Here is a 25,136-nt window from a genome sequence, read left to right as displayed (position 1 = left end):
AGACGAGGGAGTCAGAGAGGGAGCCTGAACGAATTGAGCAGGGTGCGTGTCAACTATGCTGATGGACAGGCGAGGGGAGGCCACGTCCAGGGTGGCAGGAGGAGCATGCACCTGCTCTGCACCTTGAGCTCTGCCACCTGCCCCACCACGCCCCGGGTTCCAGAAGCTCAGCTCTGCAGATAGCCCAACTCTGTTTCTCTGAGAGACACAGAAAAATAATTACTACTTTCAGCCATCGAAAGTTCCAGTTGGGTTCAATGGCTGGAAAGCTCAACCGCAGCTGCAAGTGGAAGCCGGTCAGTCGCATGATTTGTTTCCTTATTATTTGTATTTTTCTTCAAGTTCCTGAGTGTTTCCTGCAGTCCTCTGTCTTACTGTAGGGAGGAGCAGCGGAGAAGGGGCACTCCAGATCTGACCTCAGGGCCGTTTTAGTGGAGTGCTGGGCCCAGGGCAAACCTCTTTTGTGCCTGGACCCTTCACACCAAAACCCCACTATCCAGTGGCCAGGTCTGTCAGTGCTAGAGAGTGAAAGGACTTTTTTTTTTTTTTTTAATGTTCCTTAGGGAGTCAGTCTATAAAGGAATTTCCGGAGACCTACTCAGAGGCAGGCACTGTACCTGCTGTAACACAATGCCCATTGTCATTCTGCAAACCCCTGTTACCTTTGAATCAAGCAGGGCCCACTGAGAGGCAGATAATTTGCCCAAGATCCTAGAACTGAGTTTCCGAACTGGACTCCACCCCACTCTGTATGGCTTCCCTTGTGACTCAGCTGGTAGAGAATCTGCCCACTATGTGGGAGACCTGGGTTCAATCCCTGGGTTGGGAAGATTCTGGCCTGGAGAATTCCATGGACTGCATAGTCCATGGGGTCACAAAGAGTCGGACACAACTGAATGACTTTCACACTTTCACTTTCCACTCTGTACTGTGCTGAAAGGACCAGCCAGATTGCCCAGATGACAGGGCTGAGGGCTTTTAATGAGAACCCCTGATCTGCCAAGCAATAACTAAGGATCCTTTCTTCCTTTCATCTTTTCACTTAACAAACATTTATTGAGAGCTTAGTCTTGTCCTGGACCTAGGAATACCCCCCACCCTCCGCCGCCAGGGAATCTGACACACAGTCCCTGAATCAGGGAATTGCAGAGTAATGGGAAAGATAGATATAAAAGCATCCTTAAAAATTCCAAGTACAGAATAGCATTACAGCTGACGTCTGTGCCTGGTGACTTGCTCACCACCCCACACTTTCATCGCACGCTGCACTGCAGCATCTCCAAGGTCAACTAGAGGGAAGACCTTGACCAAGTTCACTTGGGGGTTGACTCGATGCGCCCCCACCAGGAAACAGTGGGTGATGTCTCCCACCATGCACTGAAGTTGAGGGCGACTTGGACTGCTAATGGGCAGGGAGGGGCCACTATTCTAGAAGGCGACATCCTCTCAAAATGAAGAATGGATGAAATTTGCACAGAGGTTAATCCAAAGGGATCCTCCTAATCTCCAGTAAAGGGGGAAGAACCAAGTGGGAAATACAGCTCTTTGCTCACCAAAGAGACATGCTCTCCTCATCTTGGACTGGTTCCCAGACTCCCTTTCAGTTAACACGTGGCCACGTGACTAAGTCGTAAACAATGGGATGAGAGCAACCTGGCCTTTCCGGCTCCATGATCCTTCATGATCTTTTCTCTTTTTGGATGGGTCCATTGGCTACAATCCCCAGAGTGACTGTTGCAGCCTGGGAAGAACAGGGCCACCCCTCTGACCTGTTCTCCTACTTACTACTGTTGGGTGAACAAAACATAAACATCTATTGTGTTTGAGTTTTTGTGCATTTGAGGGCATATCTGTGAGAGTAGTTAGCCTACCCTAATTTAAACAGAATTATATAATTATATTCAAATAGAATATAGCCCACAAGTCCTGCCACCTCCAGGAAGCCCGTCCTGATTTCTTCCTTCTTTCTACCGCTTAGACCTCTATCAAAGGCTATCTTATGTAGCTTCTTAATCATTTCACAGGAACGTACACTAAAATTTAAGCTAGGGACTCATATCTTTCTCCTTCTTTAATTTTACATCATGCGTCACAAAGAGATGCTTAATAATTTTGGATTAAATTTTTTCTTTCCTCATGCATTTAGTGACATGTTCCTCCACCAGGAATGGCCTTTCTCTTTGATAATGTACCCCATGTCTGTGCTCACTTTCCATCTCTCTTCCTCCAAGGGGGCTTCCCTTACCACTCTAGGTCATAGTAATCTTTTCGTCTTTCAAGGTTTATAGCACCTTTGGTCACTCACCTGACATTTTCATCAATAAAATATTTGCATTGGTTTAGCATTCTGCTTCAGATGGTAAAGAATCTGCCTGCAATGTGGGAGACCTAGGTTTGATCCCTGGGTTGGGAAGATCCCTTGGAGGAGAGCATGGCAACCCACTCCAGTATTCTTGCCTGGAGAATCCCCACAGACAGAGGAGCCTGGTGGGCTACAGTTCATGGGATCCCAAAGAGTTGGACACAACTGAGCGACTAAGCATAGCACAGCAATAATTCATTTAAGAGGTAAGCAGAGGAAGAGAAGAACAAAAGAAACTAAAAAGGAGAAGCCATGGAGGTAAGGAGAACATTTTGGAGAGCTCAGACATCATGGAAAGAGAGCATTTCCAGGGGAAGAGAGCATTTTAAGGAGGGAGGAGAAAACAGCATCCTATGCTGCCAAGAGAGTGGCCAAACCAGGTAGATTCCAAAACGAGGCTGAGCAGGGTAGAAATGATTGGAATCCTCCATGAGAGAGGGCTCGGTGACTCGTATGGCATGGGCTGAGGGAGTGGATTGTAAGGAAGTAGAGAATGTGAGAGTATGTAACGCTTAACTTTAGGGAGGGGGCAGAAGAAGTCTGAGAGCTAGCTGGAGAGAGATGTGAGGTTATGAAGAGTGCAACATATTTTTTAGGATGGGTGAGACTTACTGAGGGGAAAGAATGGTGGAGAAGGAGAGGAGCAAGGGGTGACCAACAGCAGTCTCTGAAACAGAGGAGTGTGTAATGGGTCCAACACAAGTGGGGGCTTGAGCTGGAGGGACCCATTTCCATGACAACTGGTGGGATGGAGAAATGACCAGATACCTTTCTTGCTTCCTAAATGGTTTTGGGTTAAGTGGCAAAGTCAAGTCAGCCCTCAGCTGAAGACATCTGTGTTTTTTCATAAAAGGAAACCAAGTTATGTGCTGGAATGAGGGGAGTAACCTCTGAGGGGACCTCAATGATCTGCAGCTCCCAGTGTTTCCCATTGTGGACATGACTTTTTATGTGCAGTTCCCTGGCCATTTCTCCTGACCCTCACCTCAGCTTCAGGAACTGACTTGCTGTCTTAAGAAAAGAAAAGCAGGGTTGGTCTTTGGCCAGTCAGGAGGCCCTTTGAGTTCCTGCTCCTAAAAATCTGGACCCCCATCTCCTTCATTTCTGTTTTTCCTGGACCTAACATGGGTTTAACTGGCAACTGATGGCCTATTGTTCTAACGCAGCTATAGGAACAGAATTCTTTCCTTTGAGAACTAGTCGTTTTTTTAAAAAAAAAAAAGCACAATATTCACAGCATCTTCATACAGCTAGTGACTGGATCGCTCCCCTGCTCCCGATGGGCATGTGGATAAAGCCAAGGGTCACATACCATGTTGTCTGCCCCTTGACCTATCCCTTCAACTTTAAAAGATCTCCTAGTGCTCCCAACATTTGGAATCCCAGCCCCGCGGATTGTGAGGAAGCAAAGGCCATCAAAGCGCGGGAGAAACCGGGCTAGGCACACTTACTTCCGCCAGAGGGCGCTGTCGGCTCGCGGAGCCCGGGCCCGTAACCGCAGGCTCTGAGTTGCCACCGCGACCCGCCCAGCATCCCGGGAACTTCATCACTACAGTCCCTGGTTGCTTTGGAGCGGAGAGACCCAACCTTGGCCAAGGACCTTATCTGGGTAAGAAGGGGTGAGGCTAACAAGATTTGTGACACTCTTCTTATTTCAAAAGGCCATCTTTGGGACAAATACTTGCAGAGTGCAAAGTTGTGCCTACTATGTCCAAGATACTGGGAAGCAAGTATGAGATGCTTGCTCCCCAAACTGCATTTCCAAACTTAAAGACTTTTTAGAGAAGGAACAGAGTTAAGACAGATACCAGACACGAGACTGCGGTGCTGGCCTGGCAATGAGAAGTGAGGAGGAGGGGAGCGGCAGATCAGGGAGGAGAATTCATAGTTTTGGCTGGGGGAATAAGGTCTGAGTTCAGAGAGGGTTTGGGTATTGAAGGAGAGAAGGAATTGCCAATTATGCATTGCATATCAGTTGCAAAAGAACCTGTGAGCTTAACTAGCTCTCATTTTACATTTGTTATATCTATACATTTGTTATCCTTATCGGTGATGAGAGGCAATATTCCCTGCCATGGAGCCCCAACTCCTTGATCCTGAAAAGTAAATTCGAAGTTCAGTTCAGTTCAGTCACTCAGTGGTATCTGACTCTTTGCGACCCCATGGACTGCAGCACACCAGGCTTTCCTGCCCTTCACCAACTCCTGGAGCTTGCTCAAACTCATGTCCATCGAGTTGGTGATGCCATCCAACCCTCTCATCCTCTGTCATCCCCTTCTCCTCCTGCCTTCAATCTTTCCCAGCATCAGGGTCTTTTCCAATGAGTTGATTCTTCACATGAGGTGGCCAGAGTACTGGAGCTTCAGCTTCAGCATCAGTCCTTCCAGGACTGATTTCCTTTAGGACTGACTGGTTTGATCTCCCTGCAGTCCAAGGGAGACAGATTTGCAGACCAAATGTCCAGAACATGTTAGCGATCTATAACCTAATCTGAGCAGTCAGATCCATCATTCTGCTAATTGATAAAATAGCCACAGGGAGCCTCAGGAAACAGTTTTTACACTTGATGCAGGTATCATAAAATCATATGCTGAAAATACATGTGATTGCTGTTACCAGAGAAGACGTAAAAATAGAGAAGTTGAGGAATAATAGAGTCCTTTTGTTTTTAAGATGTGTCACCAAAACAACTTCAGTAAGAACTCTATCAATATCATAGTTCTCTGAGAATTATTGTTATCTAAATGTTGTATTTCACCAAGGCCAGTTAAACTGCAAGTCAGTATGTTAAAATAAACTTGGATGTTAGGTTTATAGAAATTTTGTTTCCAAGGAATTAAAATGGGATTGGGGTTATTATCATTACATGGCACTGCATTGGTTCCAGTATGACAATGTAGAAGAAAAGTGAACTTAAACTAGGAAGTTCAAGCATTTGTTTTGACCTCTAAGTAGTGTTTTGGTTATTACTATTATTTTTTAAAAATTTCTTGTGTGGCAAGGCAGTTAACCTCTCTAGGACTGAGTTTCCTCATTTAATAGAGGAATTTAATAAGAATTTAGAATATAGGCCAGGTGATCTCCCAAATCTTGCAGAGTAAAGCAAACAAGTCTTAGTTCTGTTGAGTCCAAATGCCTCCTTAGTGCTGACTCGGGTCTGAAGTCACTTGAAGGACCTGCAGATTCTGAGAAGTCAGATGTATTGAGGGAAGAAGAAAAGGAGCTTAGGTGGTTGCTAGTCTGGTAGTCGGATTCTCCAGTTACTGGAAGACTCTGTATGCAGTGACCCAGGGCCATCAGGTTTAGTCTCACTCTGATTGTGATGCTCATGTTCCCTTAAATGATCACAGAACTTTCTGACTGTGCCATTTATCTGCCATTTACCATGTGCTACCTTGAATTATCTCTGTGTACCCATTATTTGAAGACAGTGTCTAAGACAGTCTTCAGTGCTATTCATCAAATATTCCAGGCGCCTCACCCTGCAGGTGGGAGAACTTCTCAACTCACGTGTGTATGAGGAAAAGAGGCCATGTGACTGGTTCTAGCCAACAACTAGTGAGTAGAAATAGAGGTTAGCACTTCGAGTGGGCTATTTAACTGCCTAACACCCTCTTGGGGTTCTTTTGCTCTCTGCCTGTGACCAGCGAGGTTCCAGAAAGTGACTTTTCTGTTGGTCTACATGCAGGAGTGGGAAAGACGCTGATGTGGACAACCCCACCATGGATGTACAGCCATGTGAGAAGAGGTCTTTGTTAGTTTTAGACTTTGGGGTTTGGGGACTGCTTATTACAGCAATGTGAACTGGCCCATCCCAACTAATAAAGTGTCATTATATGTCATCATCTTTGTTTCTCCAGCGGTCTAAATGACATGGTATTCAATACTGACTGCTGAATAAACGAATGGCTACCTGAATTGATCTTCCTATCTCCCCAGCCAGAGCAGCAATCATCAAGGAGCAGGAGTATTTATTTGTCCTCCCTAGAGCAGTCAATCCTAAAGGAAATCAGTCCTGAATATTCATTGGAAAGACTGGTGCTGAAGCTGAAGCTCCAATACTCTGGCCACCTGATGTGAAGAGCTGACACACTGGAAAAGACCCTGATGCTGGGAAAGATTGAAGGCGGGAGGAGAAGGGGATGACAGAGGATAAAATGGTTGAATGGCATCACTGACTCGATGCACATGAGTTTGAGTAAGCTCTGGGAGTTGGTGATGGACAGGGAAGCCTGGCGTGCTGCAGTCCACGGGGTTGCAAAGAGTCAGACACGACTGAGCACCTGCCCCAGTATTCTGAACATAGCAGTTCTCAGTAAAGATGGATGGATGAATTTATGGATTTCAGAGTCCCAAGATGCAGCCCAACATCAGAGCCAAAGACAATGTAGTATGTGATATTATTTTCCATATGGCTCCTGAGACGAGTAGGGCTCAGGGTCAAGGGAACTGAGGAGGGAGGGATACCAGGTCATCTCCTACCCATTATGCACTTTTAAGTTCTATAGAGTTCCCTCTGATCCTTCCATCTCTTTGTAGATGGAAGCTCGTCTCTGGGTCACCGCATCAGAGTTCAGAGCAGAGACAGGGCCAAAATAAGCAGACATGGCAGGCCGGACATGGGCCAACAACAAGAGGGTGGGTGAGGGGATTAGAAGCCAGGCTGGAACTCAGGTGGGAGTTAGGCCAGGGCAGGGCCAACCAAACTCTGCATGGTTTTGCTTTGTCGTGCTACTGCATATTCTCATCACAGGGCTCAGGTGGTTGAATCTGCTCCACAGAGCACATGTGGAATCTATGAGAGACCCTAACCAGGCAGATCTTTGCAGAAGCCATTAACATCCTGCGAATGGCAAGGACCAGCAGAGCAACAAGGCTGTGAATCTGAATGTGCTAGTCTAAGGTTCAGACACCCCTCCTTGATTCCTTCTACTCAGCTCAACAATATCCACAGACTGTTTCCTTTTTGATCAGATGGAGGGTAAAGTGTCCTCAGACTTGGATCTTCTGTCTCCCTGACATCCTGTTTTGGGGTGAGTCTTCTAGAGGAAAATTACAGAAGAGAAAGTACCTATCCCTGAAAAATGGCTTTTTAAAAAGTATTAACTCCCATTATGCTGCTTCTCCACCTTAGAAGGATCAGTGTCTCTCAAGGAGGAAGTTCCAGCTTCCTTTGTAGGCTCTACAAGGCCTTAGTTATCCAGTCCAACCTAGCTCACCTCCTCTCACCTCAAAGGCCAGGTATACCCGGTTCCTTACTCATCCCAACAGCCATGCTCTTACCTACCTGAGCTCTCTACACTCTGTTCCTGTTGCCTCCAATGCCCTTTTCTCTCCTCTTTGCTTCTGAAGAAACTCCTGTTGAAAAGCCTAGGCCTGCTGGGTGATGCCTTCCCAGGCAACCTCAGGTGAAGCGTTGACTCTTCTTTCATGTACTCCCAGAGGCTGGTACAGCCCTCCACTTGCAACTTACAATATTGCCCTGGGAACGCTTGCTCCACCAGTCTTTTTTCATGAGCCTTAATTTATCAATTTATTTTAAAACTTTTATTTTATATTTTTGGCTGTGCTGGGTCTTTATTGCTGTGTATAAGCTTTCTCTAGATGCAGTGGGTGGTGGCTTCTCTTGTTGCAGCGCACAGATGCTAGGCGCCCAGCTTTAGTATTTGTGGCAAGCAGGCTCAGTAGTTGGGGTGCATGGGCTTAGTTGCTCTGAGGCATGTGGGATCTTCTTGGACCAGGGATTAAACCCATGTCCCCTGAAGTGGCAGGTGGATTCTTAACCATTGCACCGCCAGGAAAGTCCCTAAGATCCTTAATTTTAAAAGGAGAGAGTCACCGTCCTTGTCAAACTCTTCTATCATTTTTCTTCTCTTCCTCTTCCCTCTCCCAAAGATAACAAAACCACCAGGCCACAGTTGGACTCTAAAGTGTGTTTTGTGTAGGTTCAGTTGCTAAGACGTATCTGACTCTTGGCCACCCCGTGGGCTGTAGTCTGAGAAGGATGTTTTTTACTGATGGCTCTACCCAGGGCTTTCAGGACTATACAGGGGCCAAGAGAAGGATGAAGTAGGCAGTAATTATTGATTGGAATTTTACATTCTAAAACCTCTGCCCTGCAAGGGCTTGTTTTTCTCTTCATATGAAATCTGGAGGAGTGGGCTTATTTTAGATCCAAACGCCCACCCACAGGTAAATTTAAAGGTTTTTCCCTAAACAGACTCACATCTGGCATCTCCATGGTGCCCCTAGAGGATATATATTTTCATTTAGCCAAGTATGAGAGGAGAATGGTGAGAGATTGATTTAGAAATAAGGATGTAATAATTGTCAGGAAATTAGCAATGTTTTTATATAGACAACCAATATTCTCTTTTTATTTAAATATTCTTCCAACACAAAACAGAAAGTTTGTTTGGCCAAGTCTTTGAGTTACCCCACCTTCCTCCACCCCCAGGCAGAAAGACTTGTAATTGAAAGGAAAGGTCACCCTGGGATTGGTCACATCTGAGGATTGCAGTATGATTTATTCACATGGTGCAACAAGCAGTCTGTTAAGAGGCAGATGCAGCCTTTCTGTATCCCTACCCAGGTCCAGGGAAATGGTATTAGAAACTTGTAGGTTATTGGTTTTAAGAAAGCCTAGTCCCTGAGACAGCAACAGGCCTATTTAATAACACTGGGGTTCTTGCCTGGGGAGGAGGGGGGGGAACATAAGAAGATGCCAAAAGTTCAAGTTTAGTGTGTCTTTAATTCTAAATATATTTCCTGTTACAGACATAGAAGAGGAGGGATTTTGACCACTGTCTTCAATCCCGGTACTTGTCTGTTTGCTGGTAAGATAGGACTCACTCAGAAAAGAGTAGAGAAAAGGTATGAAACACTCAAGAATTCCTCCTTCATGAAATCTATGCCGTTCTCCAGTTCCTCACAGAGCTGGAGCTGGGGCAAGGCAAAGGAAGCCCTCTTCTCCGGCACGAAATTTCAGGGATGCCCAGAAACTCAGCAATACAAATACTATTTTAGTGTAATATCTAAAACTATTTAAAAATGTGGATATTGTGTTCCTCTTGGAACTCTATATTCATTTTTATTTTTTCAAAATATCATATTAAAATATTATTTATCTTGATGGCCAGTTTGTTGGTAGCCCTTCAATTTTGCCTCTTTGTCAGGCATCTTATGAATCTCTCTCTAGCTCTTGCTGGGCTTCCGAATGCATTTGTAGAAGATCAAGCCCATCACATGCACCATGAAGGGGGAAACATGCTTAATAAGAATAGAATGGTGGTAGTAAGAAGCGAGGAGGGAAAAGTTCTGATGATCAAAGAAATAAAGTTAACAGCGATGATATATCCCACCTGTGCTTTGTCAAGCTGACAAATTTTAAAATATGCCTCCAGCTGGTGGGAGTGGCCCTGGAAGGCAAAACTTTTACATCCCGACTTTTTCCATGGGAACGGGACTCTTCTGGCTCTAAGACTGCATGCTAGCTCTCTCTACCCTGCTGCTCCATCTAACTTGGAGGGCTGCGAGAAATTACTGGTAAGCTCGGGAGAGCGCAGTAGCTACAGGCCTTCGGAGGGGATCTGCCCGGGACTTTTCTGATCAGTTTTGCAACCTGTCTGCGGCACTTGGTAGCCTTTCGTTCCAGGGGTCTGCCTCCTTCTGCGCCTTTAAGCCGTTTTAAGCCTCTAAGCCCCAGACAATGATAACTTTACTTTTTTCTTTTTTTTCCACTGAGAAAAAGTGATCGAGAGGTGGGTTTTAAACTTGGGCTAACCAGAGTCGAAAGATAAACACAGCTTACCACGATTCCTACAAACTCCCTGACTTGGCTTGGCACGCGGGCGAGGGCCGAGGTTTTCTTTTTCCGTTTGCACAACACCCCACCCCCCGCCCCCCGCCTCGCAGGTTGCGGAGACGACCTCTTCCCAGGGCTGTCCTCCTGCAGTTCCAGGCAGGGCCGCGCCCCGGACCTCCGCGCTCTCCGCCCCGCCCTCCCAGGTTCGCGTCCCCAGGCGCCAGGCCGTCCCTCGCCCGGCCGCCTTCCCCGTCCCCGGCTCCCCGCGGAGGAAATTCTTCCCCAGCAGCCCAGGGCCCGCCTCACGTGATCAGCTGCCGCCGCGGCTTCCAGCGAGAGTTTAAAGGTTACGGAGGAAATTAACACGGACACAGCCCACAACCCCCAGTCCCCGCCGGAGGACGCGCGCCCCGTTTTCGCGCCGCTGGGACGGCCCCTGTCAGCGCGCTGATCAGAACACTGTCCCCCCAAAGGACACAGGCAAGGTCTAGAGTAAATATGAAGTCACTTTGTGAAATATAAACAAACACACGAACCGAGTCGGGGTATTACTAAGCTTTCGCTTGTCAACAAGTTCTCGCAGCCCGAGAAGTTTGGGACAGACCCCCAAAAGGGAGAATGCCCCCAAAGAAAGGGAAGAAAGAATAAGTGTTTTAAAACTCACACAGAGCCGTGCACGCCCCTCCCTTTCCCCCTTCCCCCACCACCACCACGGAGCAGAACGTCTCCGGACAGAATGACAGACAGACCGACCAATACTCCGCAGGCTGCCCTGGCCAGCCACGGTCAGAGTAGGGGTGGGGCCGGGGGAGGGTCTCGAGTCCTCTGCAGCAGCGCGACCCCTGCCACCTCTCCACTCCCGGCTGTAAAAGACAGTGCTGGCCGCAGAGCCTGGAAAGATGCGTGGCCTTCTCGTCTCCTGCGGGAGACCACAGACCAGGTATCCACATCCAGCGGGCTCGCATCCCCCCCCGCCAAGGCCGCCACTCCCCCGGGTCCCGCGCGGGATCCGAGTTCCGCTCCCCGGCAGGCCGCCGCGACCCCGAAAGGCTCGCGGGTCCTCGACAGTCCCCTGCTGGGCTCACTTTTCCCGTATTGCTCCCCCAACTGGCAAAACTTTCTATTTCCCCAAACACCAGGGCGCGCGCGCGGGCGCGCGCGCGTGCACACACACACACATACACACACACACACACATACACACTGACGTCTTTTGCGCATTTCCTGCATTAGAGGGAGGGAGGCTCGCTCGCACACCGACGGAGGGAGAAGAGACCGAGGGGGAGAGCGGGCGGGCAGCGAGCGAGCGGCAGCTGAAAGCCGGGACGCGGGGAGCGCGGCGGGCGGGCGCCGGCGCCCGGGAGGTGGGGCCGCGCCGAGTCGCAGTCCCGGCCCCGCCGCGCTGCGCACCGCCCGGTGCCGGCCTGCGCCCCAGCCGGAGCCGCGGCCACCCCGACTCCCGAGCCCGCGCGGATGTGAGATTCCCGACTCCTGGCGCCTCCTGATCGCCGACTGCGGCGCGGCGCGGCTTCGCCCAGGAGGAGGCGGCCGGGCTGGCCGTGTGGCTTGTGGATTTTTTTTTTTTAAATTTGGCTCCGAGGAGGACCATTTCCTCTGGACATGCATCCCTCCGGGTAGACTGCACATCCCTGGGTTCATCCCCCGCCCTGCGCGGTCAGAGGCAGGCGCTGGGTGTGCGAAGAGGATCCGGGTGGAAATCTGCGCCCCCGTTCTGGTCCCCGCCCCGTCTCACCGCCCCCTCCCCCTCCTGGAGTCGAAATTTCCCGGGGATTATGTTTCGGAAAGGTAGGTAAGCGCCCGGCGCGGCGCCCACTTCCCCGCAGCCCCAACCCGGAGAGCCAGCGAGGCGACGAGACAGCCCCCGCGGCTTTTGCAGCGGAGCCGACAGCTCGTCTCCTCTTCTGGAGGTGCTGCTGGTTGGGGGGGGGGGGAGAGACTTCTCCAAACACGGACGTCCCCCAGCTCTCCCCCCTCCCTGTTTTCCGTTAGGAACCCGGCGAGGAAATACATGCGCTGGCTGAGAATCGCCCGCGCCAGGGCGCAACGCTACAAGGTGTAGGGAGAGTGTGGGGTGGGGCGAGAGGGGACCCAAGAGTCCCGTGCTCGGAGCGCCGCGGCGTCGGTTCTTCGTTCCTGCCCTCGGGGCGGACGGAGTGACCCCGGCCCCCACTCCCCGCCCCGACCATGGTAGTGTTCAATGGCCTTCTTAAGATCAAAATCTGCGAGGCCGTGAGCTTGAAGCCCACAGCCTGGTCGCTGCGCCATGCGGTGGGACCCCGGCCGCAGACTTTCCTTCTCGACCCCTACATCGCCCTCAACGTGGACGACTCGCGCATCGGCCAAACGGCCACCAAGCAGAAGACCAACAGCCCGGCCTGGCACGACGAGTTCGTCACCGATGTGTGCAACGGACGCAAGATTGAGTTGGCTGTCTTCCACGATGCCCCCATCGGCTACGATGACTTCGTGGCCAACTGCACCATCCAGTTTGAGGAGCTGCTGCAGAACGGGAGCCGTCACTTCGAGGACTGGGTGAGTTGGGCGCCTCCCGGTCCAGGAACCAGACTGTGGGGTTCCAGGGGCAGAACTCACGACCTTGGCTTTGGTCGTGGGGCTCAGGGATTTCTTGCCATTTGGAGTGTGTGTGTGTGTCAATTAGCTTGGGGAAGCACACTCAGTAGTCGGGGAGAAGTAGCCATTGGGGCATGGAAGATGAGTCTTGGAAAGAGGGTATGGTCCTCTGCCCTGTCCAGACAGCGGGCGCTACAGGGAGCTCGAAAGCTGGGAACCCCAAGCTGCCGGTGCTGAAGGTTGGCGGAGAAGCCGGCGCCTTCTTCCGCCAGGCGCGTGGTGGGCTGGTTGTGTGTGGGTGGGTTCCTCGGTCCTTGGAGAGGCACGTGGAGCCCTACACTGAAGGCTTCTCGCACGTCCTGGCTTTGTCCTGAGTAGCCGAGTGAGGAGCTGTTTTATTTTTCCCTCCGGGATGAAGCTGGCTCATTTCTATTTTGTTGTCGGGCAGTTAGCTCATCTTCTGACATGCGGGAAGAAAAATTTCTTCTCCTCTCGTCCCCTCCAGGATCCCAGAAACATGGGCCGAGCTGGTTTTGCCCAATGCATTGTCCATCCATCCGGAACTAGCGCTGTATTTTACAAACGGTTCTGCTTGTGATTAATTGGCAGTCAGTGCTTTGAATCGACTTAAAGTTACATTGTTTCTCTGTTTTGATTTTCAAGACACTGTGCTATGAGATACTATTTTTGAGACCAAGTTAATTGATTACACTGTCAAAATATTAGGGACTCGGTAATAGGCCTTCTGCACACTCTCTAAACCAAATGCATTCAACCTTGGCACTCAGAGAAGCAGGGAGAAGCAACCTTGTTTTAGCCCTTTTTCAGAGGGAAGGTGTTAAATTAGGAAATGATGTTCTTTATTTTTATGTTTGTTACATGTTTCCAGGGAGAGCAGGTGTGACTCTGGGTGTATATGGTTTTAGGGTTCTTTGGTCTACACAGAGAAATACCTGATCCTCATGGAGAGATGTTTAATTATTGAAAACAAATAACTTCATGATGTCCTATGGTCAAAGTGCACATGAATCACCTTGGCATATCACCTTACATATAAATACGTATATGTATATATACATATATGTGTGTGTGTATATATATATATACCCCCCCCCACATATGTATACACACACACACTTTTTTTAAGGGGATGGAATTTTAGGGGAAAATAGGAAAAAGCTTTTTGTCTTCCCTTGATGCTCCTGGCTGTGATGTAGTCTCCCCAAAACCATGGTTACAGGGCTTACAAGGAAGCTCCAACAAACCACACCAAGTACAACCCTGGGAGATTTGTGGCTTACACTTTGGGAAGCAGGCAAACCTTTATGGAATCCCAAAGAACACAGTGTCATTCCATTCCATTCCAGTTCACCAATGGCCCTGGCCACTGCCCCCCTCCCACCACCAGAGTTCCCACTCGTTTCCCATTTCCTGTCCACTGGCCTTCAGTCCTTTCACTCATGAAAGTGGTGCGTGTCGGAGGGGGAGCTGAAGGGATAACTAATTTCAAAGCCAGATCTTAACACCAAAACCTGTGGTTTTCAACTTGTTGTTTTAGGACAGGAAGGGGAAGAAAAAAACATGACTATGGTAGTGAGGAAATGAGGCTTTTTGCCGTGTATTCAGATGGAGTTGGACAGTGAGGCGGAGAACAGGTAGGGTGAACAGCACGTCTGCTATTTTCCACAAAACAGATGCTAGTTGGAGGGAAAGGTGTCTGAGTGTCTCTGATGATGCTTTGCTGGGGCCCACCCAAATCCTGAGTACATTGGCGCATGATCCCCACTTTGGAGCATGTCCAGTGAAGTGTGCAGTGGACACTAGACTTGTTTGTCTGTCACTCTCTAAGGTGCTCAAACTCACATTGGACTTGGCCCTAGACCAGATCATCTAGTGATAGGCAGTTTTCACAGCCAAGGATCCTGAGTCCCAGGGCAGCTAAGTGGGTTCCTGAGGTCACAAGACAAGCAGACGGGGCAGAGTTGGAAGGAGGGACCACAGCTCCTATTGCTCACGGCTTGCTCAGTGGAGAACTAGGCCCTCTGGTCTCCTAGTCTAAGTCTTTCTGCAGATTCACGTGCTGTGTCCCCGAGTTTTTATTGTACGTGATAATTTAAAGTGCTTTTAGAATCAGTGTCTCTTTTGCCTTATAGCAAGTGTGAATTAGATGTTGGTAGATTAAAAAACTTGAGATACAGAAAGGCTAGAGTCACAGGATGGATGAACCAAATAGTGGAGCTGGTTCTGTTGTCTGGGGTTGTTTTCATGAGGATGCTCTGGCCACACTGGTTCTTCCAACTGAGGGTGAGGACGCAGCAGCAGAGGTGACCAGACTGTGGAAGCAGACAGGTTGCACCTGGGCTGGCTAAGGTCACCTCTCCTATCCCCGTCAGCCAGGGGACACCCACAGAATCCCACCTTTGGGTAGAATTTCCTGGGCTCCAGCCTCTGTGCTCTTCACCTGGCAGTAATGAAGAGGTGTGGCTGAGAATTCTGGCCTGGAGTAAGGAGATGCAGAGGGCATGCAACAGCCACCTTTCTCATCACTGTGGAACATTTCATTCAGCTGCATGATGAATTCCCATGTATTCACCAAGTTCCTGTTTTGCGCTTAGATCCAGCCAGGAACATTTAGCTCTTTGTGTAATCCAGGAGTAAAAGAGACCATGGGTTACTCTCAGGAGGCTTCATTTCACTAGGGAAATAACACTGAATAGGTACTCATAGACACTTAAGTAGCAATTAGACTAAATGAGTGGTACCTTAAGTATGTTACAGGAGTTCAAAAAGGGAGTATGCTGGGATGGCTGGAAGAATCTCGAGGTTCCTGGAAGGAGGCTTGAATTGGGCATGAAACGATGGGTAACATTTAAAGAGGTATTTATGGGAGAAGACAGTATTCCATGGGCACGGACATGCTGGGATAAAGGCAGAGAATGCCTGTGGTCAGAAATGCATGGCTGAAATTGAGGGTGCCATCAGAAAAGGGCCAGACAAGGCGAGGTTTCCCAAATTTAAGACTTTTATCTGAGTACTGCCAGTGCTAGTATGTATTTACTTAATATTTTAAAACAGTAACTCTTTGATTTCCCACTTAAGCCCCAGTATTTGTGAAATCACAGGCTTGGATATGGTAGTTACAATTTTTCTTTATTGACATTAAACTAAATGTTTGTCTCTAAAATGAAAATGAAAAGTTTACCTCAGGTGCCTCTTAAAATCATTAGTGCTATGGGGGCTAATGATTCCACCCTTTGGAAACTGTGGGATAAAGTTTAGAAAATTGAGGTGGATTCTAGAATGTTTAAAACCAGACTGAGATTGTTATTCTCCAGACAGTGAGAGGCATATCTGTTATGATGACAAAAGGGGTTGCTTTAGAGAAAGCTCATTACATAGATATGGGAAGATTTCACCTATACTTGAAGCAGAATCCCATGAAACACAATTGCTATAGCTCGCTTCCCCAAAACTGTTAGAGGTGATAACTCTCCTCAGACTCTGGTGTGCAGAAGAGTCACCGGGTGGGGTCATGAAAAATACAGGTCCTCCTGCCCCACTTTCAGAGCTTTTCATTCTGTTGTTTAGGACAGAATACTCATTTCTAACAAGCTGTTCTGGAGATTCTGATTAGCCCATGCCTTGAGAAACACTGAACTAGAATAGAAATTGCAGGCAGGGGAAAGCTCCAGATAATGAATATACCAAGATTTTGTGCATAGAAATGTCCTGAGATTTTTGAATAGATTTGTTTTTTACATTCGTCCAATTTTTTAAATTTTATTTTTAATTGGAGGACAATTGCTTTACGATATTGTATCGACTTCTGCCATACAACCACGTGAATCAGCCACAAGTACCCATGTGTCCCGTCCCTCTTGAATCTCCTCCCCACCGCTCTAAGCTGTTACAGAGCACCGGGTTGAGATCCCTCTGTCCATACAGCAGTTATCTATTTTACATGTGGTGGTCTACATATGTCAGTGGTACTCTCTTAATTTGTACCCCTCTCTTCTTCACCCGTGAATAGACTTTTATAATTCCTCGTAGCTCAGTTGGTAAAGAATCTGCCTGCAGTGAAGGAGACCCAGGTTTGATTCCTGCATTGGAGAGATCCCCTGGAGAAGGAAACAGCAACCCACTCCACCCAGGCTCACCTGGATAAAGAAAGATTTGTAAGCAGGATTGGGTAAACTAGAAGTGTGGGGATTCCTGAATGGATGCTGGTTGGAGCAGCACTCGCATTTAGGACAGATGGTGGGGTGCTAGGGGAGCAGAAAGATGGCAGAGAGTGTGGGTAGAATGTGTGGGTTACAACTGTCTGGTCCTGTCATACTCTGGAGTTTGCTCTCTATATCCTTTGCTCAGTTCTCTCCTCCCTGTCCCCAGGCTCTGATTATCTTTGGTTGGTGTCTCTCCCATGCTTCATGCAATGGAAGAGGCCCTCATCACAGTGGCAATGACAGAAAGTCATTTTCTGACAGGTGGTTTGGTGGAGCACCCGAGGGAAGAGCTCTGGAGCCTGGCTGCGTGGGCTTGAATCTCATCTCTATCACCAACCACTTGCGAGACCTTTAGGGAGCCATTTAACCCGTGTTTCTGTTTCTGCCTCTGTAAGAAGTGGGCAGTGGTACAAGTCTCCACCTATAATGCACCGGGCTTGTCCTGGGAATGGAAGGAACAGGTAAAGCACATCAGCCAAGGGCTCTGTGAATGTTTAACAACTGTAGCTATTGTTGTTATGTCCCCCTAAACCTACCATGGGTAGGCCCTAGAGAGGGGGTCTTTATTGAGCTGAATATTATACAGGATCTAAGGAAGCCAGTTTTTCATAGCCTCCATAATGTTTTTCATTCAGGGAGTCTCATTTGGCAAGGAATGGGGCACTAGTGTTTCTGTTTCATTTTTCCAAGGTAGCCCATTGACAGGGTCTCTCAAAACTATCCCACCCATGGAACTTCCATGGTGGTCCAGTGTTTAAGACTTCTGCTTCCAATGCAGAGGATGTGGGTTCGATCCCTAATTGGGGAGCTAAGATCTTACATGCCTCATAGCCAGAATACCAGAACATAAACAACGGAAGCAATATTGTAGCAAGTTCTGTAAAGGCCATTAAAAATGGTTCACATGAAAAAAGAATCTTAAAAATTGAGGGGAGTAGGGAGATGGTGAGATGTATAGAGAGAGTAGCATGGAAATTTACAATACCATATGTAAAATAGATAGCCAATGGGAATTTTCTGTATGACCCAGGAAACTCAAACAGGGACTCTGTGACAATCTAGAAGGGTGGGATGGGGAGAGAGATGGGTGGGAAGGGACATGGGTGTCCCTATGGCTGATTCTTGTTGATGTTTGACAGAAAACCACAAAATTCTGTAAAGCAATTACCCTTCAATTAAAAAAATAAAGTGGCAAAAAAAAAAAAAAATTATCTCAGCCTGCTGACACTGGGAGATAGGCTGATGCCCCTTTTGGAGAGGTTGGACTCAGGGGGATGGGGTCCTCCCTGGGCCCCAAAGCCCTTGGGGGGAGTCTTCCAATGCAGAAGCCAAGGAGAGGAGCCTACTGGCCCAGATGCTGAGGACATACACGTGTTCTAGTGAAATTACCCTAGGAAATTACTCAAGTCTGTTCTGGTGGTGGCCGGAGCACATGTGGATATAAACAGCTTAAAGGCCCGTCTCTGTCTTCAGGGATTTTGTAAGGCAGTCTTTCAGAGGATCTCTGAGACCTCTATTATCATTTAGACAGAGTGAGGTGGGATTGTCCAGAAAGCAGTGTGGAAGGACTGGGAAGAGTCCACACCCACTTTGTGGGCACCTATGCCTGGAACTCTCCCAGCACCTGGGGCTCCAGGTATCTCCCTGCTGATTCCCTGCCGACCCCTATATTGTTGTTGTTGTTTAGTTGCTGATCTTGTCTGACTCTTTGCGACCCCATGGACTGCAGCCCGCCAGGCTTCTCTGTCCATGGGATTTCCCAGGCAAGAATACTAGAGTGGGTTGCTGTGCCCTCCTCCAGGGAATCTTCCCGACCCAGGGATCGAACCCACTTCCTGCATTGGCAGGTGGATTCTTTACCACGGAGTCACCGGGAAAAGCCTATAATACTTAATATCTAATGAAACATTGCTTCCCATGGTACATAATTGGTTATTTAACGATGCAGTTCTTGCCCCAGTGCTCCCACAGAACAGTTTGACAGTGGGTCCCTGAAGTTAAAGGGCCGGAGGCCTCATATGCTGTTGGGCCTTGGCTTCCTGTCCTGTTCCTTTCTCTGTGTCTTTGACCAGCAGCAGATTTAGTGAATATTTGAAACCCTCAGCTCCCTAGCTCCTCAGTAGGCCTCTGGCCCTGAACCCATGAGCTCTAATTGCAGGATGCCTGGATCACTCACTAGTTGTGTGTCTTTGGGCACGTGACTTAACACTCTTGAAATCTGTTTCTTCCTTTGTACAATGGGAATATAATAGTTCTTACCTCTTAGGGTTGTTATGCGACGCAACGGAATCTGTGTAAAGTTCTTAGCAAGGGGTCAGGCTACTGTACATTCTAACAGTTTTATTAATATTTAAAGGGGTGTGTGTGTGTGTTCATAGTTTTAGAATCTTTAATCAGAACATATGGTCCAGGGAAAGATATTTTCCCCTTTGTATTTATATGAGAAGTCTCACATGGTCTAAAAATATACATATAAAATGTATTTATATGAGAAGTCTCACATTGTCTAAAAATAATGTTAACTTAGTTATACTTAACAATTGGCTTTTTGGAAATTTAATAATAGAATTACTTGAAATGAAATTGTTTTGGCAAGTCTAGAACTGTGGCTGCTGGAGTCAAAGGTTAAGTATTTATTGAAGCATATGATTAATTGGAAATAGGAATATTTGGGAGCTGCTGTTTTGGTTTTGCTGTACTGAAAAATCTAGTTTCATGAATTTAAATACATTCTCAATGCTGTTGACTCCAAGTTCCTAATTCCATCCCATATCTGCCCTTGAGATTCAGAACTCGTGTAGGTGACAGCCTTCTTGTCATGGCCAGTTGATTGTGTAAAGTGAAGTCACTCAGTCGTGTCCGACTCTTTGCGACCCCATGGACTGTAGCCCATCAGGCTCCTCTGTCCATGAAATTTTCTAGGCAAGAGTATTGGAGTGGGTTGCCACTTCCTTCTCCAGAGGCTCTTCTCGACCCAGGGATTAAATCCGGGTCTCCCACATTGAGGGCAGACGCTTTACCGTCTGAGTGTAAAGGGCATCTCAAACTCAATTATGTCCCAAATTGTATATGTGATGTCTCCTCTCCCCATTTTAAGCCTCTCATAATTTTCCTCATCTCAAGAAACAGCAGTTCCACCCTTCCAATTGCCCAGGCCATTCCTGACACCTCACATTCTCGTATGCAATCCCTCAGCAGTGTCTGTTTGCTCTGCCTTCAAAATAATTCTCAAGTCTGATCATCTTTCCATACCTCTGCTGACGCTGCTCTGGCCCAAGTCCCAGCCATCTCACACCAAGATTATTTCAACAGCCTTCTAACTGGCTCCCGGCCCTACCCCAACTCTATCAGATCATGTCACTCTGCTCACAAACTTCTCAGGGTAAAAACCCAAGTCCTTGTCACCATCTGTAAGACCACCATGGCCAGGCCTCCTGTTACAACCTCTCTGACCCCACCACCAAGTATTCCTCACCTGTTTGGTTCTCTCCCAGTCATATTCACCCACTTGCACCCTTACACTTACTGTATTCTTTGCACCTGCTTTGCACCTCAGTCTTTGCATCTGCTATTCCATCTTTCCAGAATATTCCTTCCTTAGATAGTTTAAATCTTTACTCAAATATTATTGGTACATTCTCAGTAAGGCCTTTCCTGGCAATCTCATCTAAAATTTTACCCTTCTCCTTGACACTTTATATGCTCTTCTCCTGCTTTATTTTTACTTTTTAGCTCTTATCTATCTTATAGAGTATATATTTTCCTTATTTATCCTCACTGATCATCTCTAACACCAGAACAGAGGTTAGATAAATGCAGAGGTTTTTGTTCACTGCTCTGATCTTGGTGTTCAATTCCTGGCACATTGTTGAATTAAAGAAAGCTTTTAATCAAACAAAGGTGTATTCCCCTAGCATCGACTATGGTCTAGTGCTGTGGTAGACAGTAGGGGCTTGGGAAAAGAAAGTGGTGGATAGTATCACTCCTGACTCTGAAGAGCAGGAAATCTAGTTGGGAAGACCAGTAGGGTAAGCAGTTGAGTGAATTCCTCAAACAATCTTTCTGTATGGTTGAAAGAAGTAAAGAAATGGTAGAAGAAAGGGATATTTTATTTTATAAAAATCTATGGGATCCTGGAAGATGTTTTTATGAGAGAATGCTGTATTATTTCCATGAGGCAGTTTGCACCAAGCTGACGCATCTCCATCAGGTGTGAGGTTTCTTTTTTCTTTTTCGATTTTTTTCCTCAGCCTACTGAAGTATGTGTGTGTGAAATTTGCCCAGTTGTGTCTGAATCTTTGAGACTCCATGGACTGTAGCCCACCAGGCTCCTCTGTCCATGGGGATTTTCCAGGCAAGAATACTGGAGTGGGTTTCTATTCCCTTCTTCAGGGAATCTTCCCAACCCAGGACTCCTGCATTGCAGGTGGATTCTTTACCATCTGAGCCACCAGGGAAGCATAATTGACAAATAAAAATTGTATACTTTTAGGGTGTACAATATGATGATTTTATATATATATACACACACACATTGTAAAAGCTCAAAGCATTATTTATTTTTTTCAGGTGTACAGATTTACTCAGTTTTATATATGTTCTTTTTCAGATTCTTTTCCATTATCGGTTATTACAAAATATGGAATATAATTTCCTGTGCTATACAGTAGGTCTTTGTCAAACCACTTTTACAAGTGGGAACTGTCACACACAAAAATAAAGGTTCCAAATGCTGAATAACCATTACAGAGCAAAATGATGGTCTGAGGTCTCTGAAGGAGGGAATTGTGTACCCTCTGGGTACTCAGGACCCCTGCAGAGTGCTGTGATAGGGGGAGAAGGGAAAGACCCACTTGTTCTCCCTTTGCAGAGTTTAAAATCAAGTTTAAATTCTCCTTAGGGCTTTAGAGACAACACCTTTTGTAATTGGCAGCAACAAGAAGTGAAATTTTACTTTCTGGTGCCTGAACTCAGAGCTCATTGAAGCACACGCAGACAGAGCTTCCAGAGTCTTCACTTAGAACTCTGGAGCAGCCTGCAGTATTTTACATAAATAAAAGCTACATTTGGCAAAACATTGTATTTCTCTCCAAGTCCCTCTGGGTATATATGGGCTTGTTAAGTAATTACAATCTATTATAATGCTAATCAGCAGGCTGCACCTGTTTGAAATCTAATTTTCTGGCAGGAACTCATGAAAAGTGGGCAAAAGTCTGCATTGTGCTGGGAGAACAGAGAGGACAGGGACAGACTATTGTGTTTGAACTTTGCTGACCTCTAAGCAGAATGGAAATTCCGGACAGGGTATGATTGATCTCTGTAGTATCTATTGCCTGGGAGGAGGAGGGCACAAGACTGTCACCAGATCCAACTTCAGGAATGAGGACCTAGGGAGGGCCTCATCTCCCCTCCTGGTCCTGTCAACCTCACCTTGAAGTCTCAGAGAGGTAGTTTTGAAGCTACTGAAAGGTCACTGTCCATTGCCTGCAAGGAGTAAACTCATTGAGCTACTGACCCAGGTTCCAGATGTAATCAGATTCAAGAAGAGTTTGGAAAAATCATGGCGGGTGCACTTATGATTAATTATTGAGGAAAAAATAGACTTGGAGCTTGCTTATGACCTTCTTGAATAGATGTGTTTGTTTTTTTCAGATGAGAGCATCTCTTGGTGCCCATTGTCTTTCAGATGTAAGTATCTTAAGCAGGCGTCTTCCCCACCAGTCAGAATGTGAGCCACTCAGAAGGAGCAGGTTAACGTACTCACTCATCCATGGGTTGAGTAAAAGGCTGCCTGTTTGGAGTCTCAAATAGACAGCACTCTTTAATCAGACTAACTTAGATTCTGCACCTCTTAGAAACTCATCTTCCAGTCCAGTACTGAACAGAAAGATAGTGGAACTCACAAAAGATTCTAACCAGTGGACAAAGAGGAGTATTCCTTCATTGTTCCAGCCATCCTTTCAGCCAGTTAGCAAATATTCATTGAATACTTTATATGCCAGGCACCTTGCTAGAAGCTGATCCCTGATCTCATGGAGCATATGGTCTAGTAGAAGATACAATATTAATCAAAGAATAACATAAATATACTGGTATGGAAAGTTACAGCTAAGAAGGAGAGTTGTTCACAAGCCTTTCAGAGTCTGGGGACACCTAAACCTCACCTCTTCAGGGTTGGATTGACTAACACCTTTCCTTTCCCCGAGAAATTCACTGGATGGTGATTCAGGTGACTTCTGTTACGCAGTAGCATTGGACCTTAGATTCCACATGTATGAGAGCAAGAGAGCATAGGCTAGAGACTTTGTAAGGCCTCTGTAAACAATGGTCCTGACTTGGCTTTCTGCATTTGGGGCTTTGACTATGTTCAACTAGTGCAGGATGATATTTTATCTTTATTGTTGTCCATGAAGCTAACTCTCATCTCCTCTGAGAAACCGTCAGTGTCTGCTTTTTCCCCTTCTCATCTTTCTTTGTTGTTGTGATCAAAAGCACAAATGTATTTTGAAAGCTCGCTTCTTTGCCTAGTGTTCAAGGCCCACAAAAATACATTTATTAATATTTTTAAAATGGAGCCCTCTCTCTGTATCCTTGAGCCATTTGAAAGATATTCTGTAAACAAATAAAGCAAGCAGAATTTATAGAATGCAGGGTCTGTGAATCCATCTCTCTACCTTCCAGACTAATGAGCCTTTAGACCATTTTGGTAAGCTAATAGAATCATCAATTAGCTGGCATGGATGGAGCATGTGATCGGCCAGTATTTGCTAGCGTGTTTTCCAAAATATAGGAGTCTTGTAATATTTTCAGGTTGTTGTGATCAAAGAATTTGGGAAATGTTACAGAGTCAAATATACATTAGTTATATTAAAGACCCCAAGATGACCTATAGCATAACTCTGGATATATAACTCTGTATGTAATCACCTAGTCCCCAAATTATTTTGTCATAGAATGCTCTTATTTGTCAAAATTTATTAGCACCATAGATCTAGTGTTTTGTGGACAAATTTGTAAAACATTATAGTTAGAAAAAAGAAGGAATGGACTTTCTTCAAGTGGGTCATTTGGGGATTCAAAAGTAATACCCTATTATGAAACAGTGAAGTCAAAGAACTGTGGGACTTTGAAGGAGAGAGGGAATCACTGTCGATTCTTCTAATAGATGGCAAGGGCTTCTTGGCAAGATTTGGATCTAGTCCTCATAGAAAATGGAATCTGAATAGATATGCAAGGAAGTCTCTCTAAGTTGAAAGAAGAGCATAAAGAAGTTAGGCCATTTCTAGCATTTTGGGTTATGAGGGAAGTCAGGAAATTGGTGAGATTAAAGTAAGAATGCAATCCAAAAATAATTGCCTTGCTAAAAAAAATATGCACACAAAACTCAAACAATAAGATAGCCAAAGAGAGGTAACAGTGCATAGAACCTGGTTTTCATTCATTAATCTATCCATCCATCTAGCCCGCCAGCCAACTAGCCAGCCAGCCACTCAACAAATATTAATATATGTTGAATACTTTCTATGTTCCAGGAATTTTGCTCAGAGCAAAGTGTTGACAAAATCGCTCGTGATGTATTGAACTGTTTATTATCAAGGAAATCTATCCAGAGGGCTAACCTCAATCTCTTATGCCATATTTCCAGTTAATTTTCTATTGCTTATTTCTTGATAGACTTAACAGAGATGGAGAATAGCTTTGTAGCATCCTTCATGTAATTGAATAGTGACTTGTCCAAATTCATGAATGTTAAAAACTAGTGTGGTCTTTGGAGTCAGTCCATCCTAGACCGAATTCTAGTTTTATCAGTTTTGGCTGCATGCTATTGGGCAAATTATTTAACCTCTCTGTACCAGTTTCATTATCTATGAAAGGGAAATAACAGCTATCTTGTAGAGTTATTGTAACATTAGATGAGCAGTATATTGGGTTGGCCAATAAGTTCAGATTTTTTTCATAAGATCTTATGGAAAATCCTGACTGAACTTGTTGGCCAACCCAATAAAAGTGCCCAACTTCTAGCAAATTTAAAAACAAGTAGTTAATTATTATTGGTAAATATCTGCAATTAATATTTATTACCAGATAAAGGTAAAATTGTACTTCTGTCCTAAGATTTTGCTCAGTAATTCTCAACTAAGTAGTCTTAAGCAAA

General features: G+C 46.3%; 1 protein-coding gene across 3 annotated transcripts in view; it reads left to right on the top strand.

Annotated features, from left to right (window-relative positions):
* Positions 1–10,969: 10,969 nt before the first annotated feature.
* The window catches only part of PRKCE (protein kinase C epsilon), a 542,503-nt gene continuing 528,336 nt past the window's right edge, over positions 10,970–25,136 (top strand). The window contains exons 1-2 of one of the 3 annotated variants that reach the window (XM_043918105.1): positions 10,970–11,106; positions 12,177–12,719. In XM_043918105.1, coding sequence (XP_043774040.1) covers positions 12,372–12,719 — 348 coding nt within the window. In that variant the 5' untranslated portion in view covers positions 10,970–11,106; positions 12,177–12,371. Of the gene's footprint in view, positions 11,107–11,379; positions 11,973–12,176; positions 12,720–25,136 lie in introns of those variants that run through there. The other 2 variants (XM_043918106.1, XM_043918104.1) reach the window with 2 other exon arrangements.

The sequence above is a fragment of the Cervus elaphus genome, chromosome 11 (genome assembly GCF_910594005.1).
Source record: "Cervus elaphus chromosome 11, mCerEla1.1, whole genome shotgun sequence".
Lineage (NCBI taxonomy): Eukaryota > Metazoa > Chordata > Mammalia > Artiodactyla > Cervidae > Cervus > Cervus elaphus.
The sequence above is the reverse complement of the archived record's forward strand: the minus strand, read 5'-3'. Positions and strand labels throughout refer to the sequence as shown.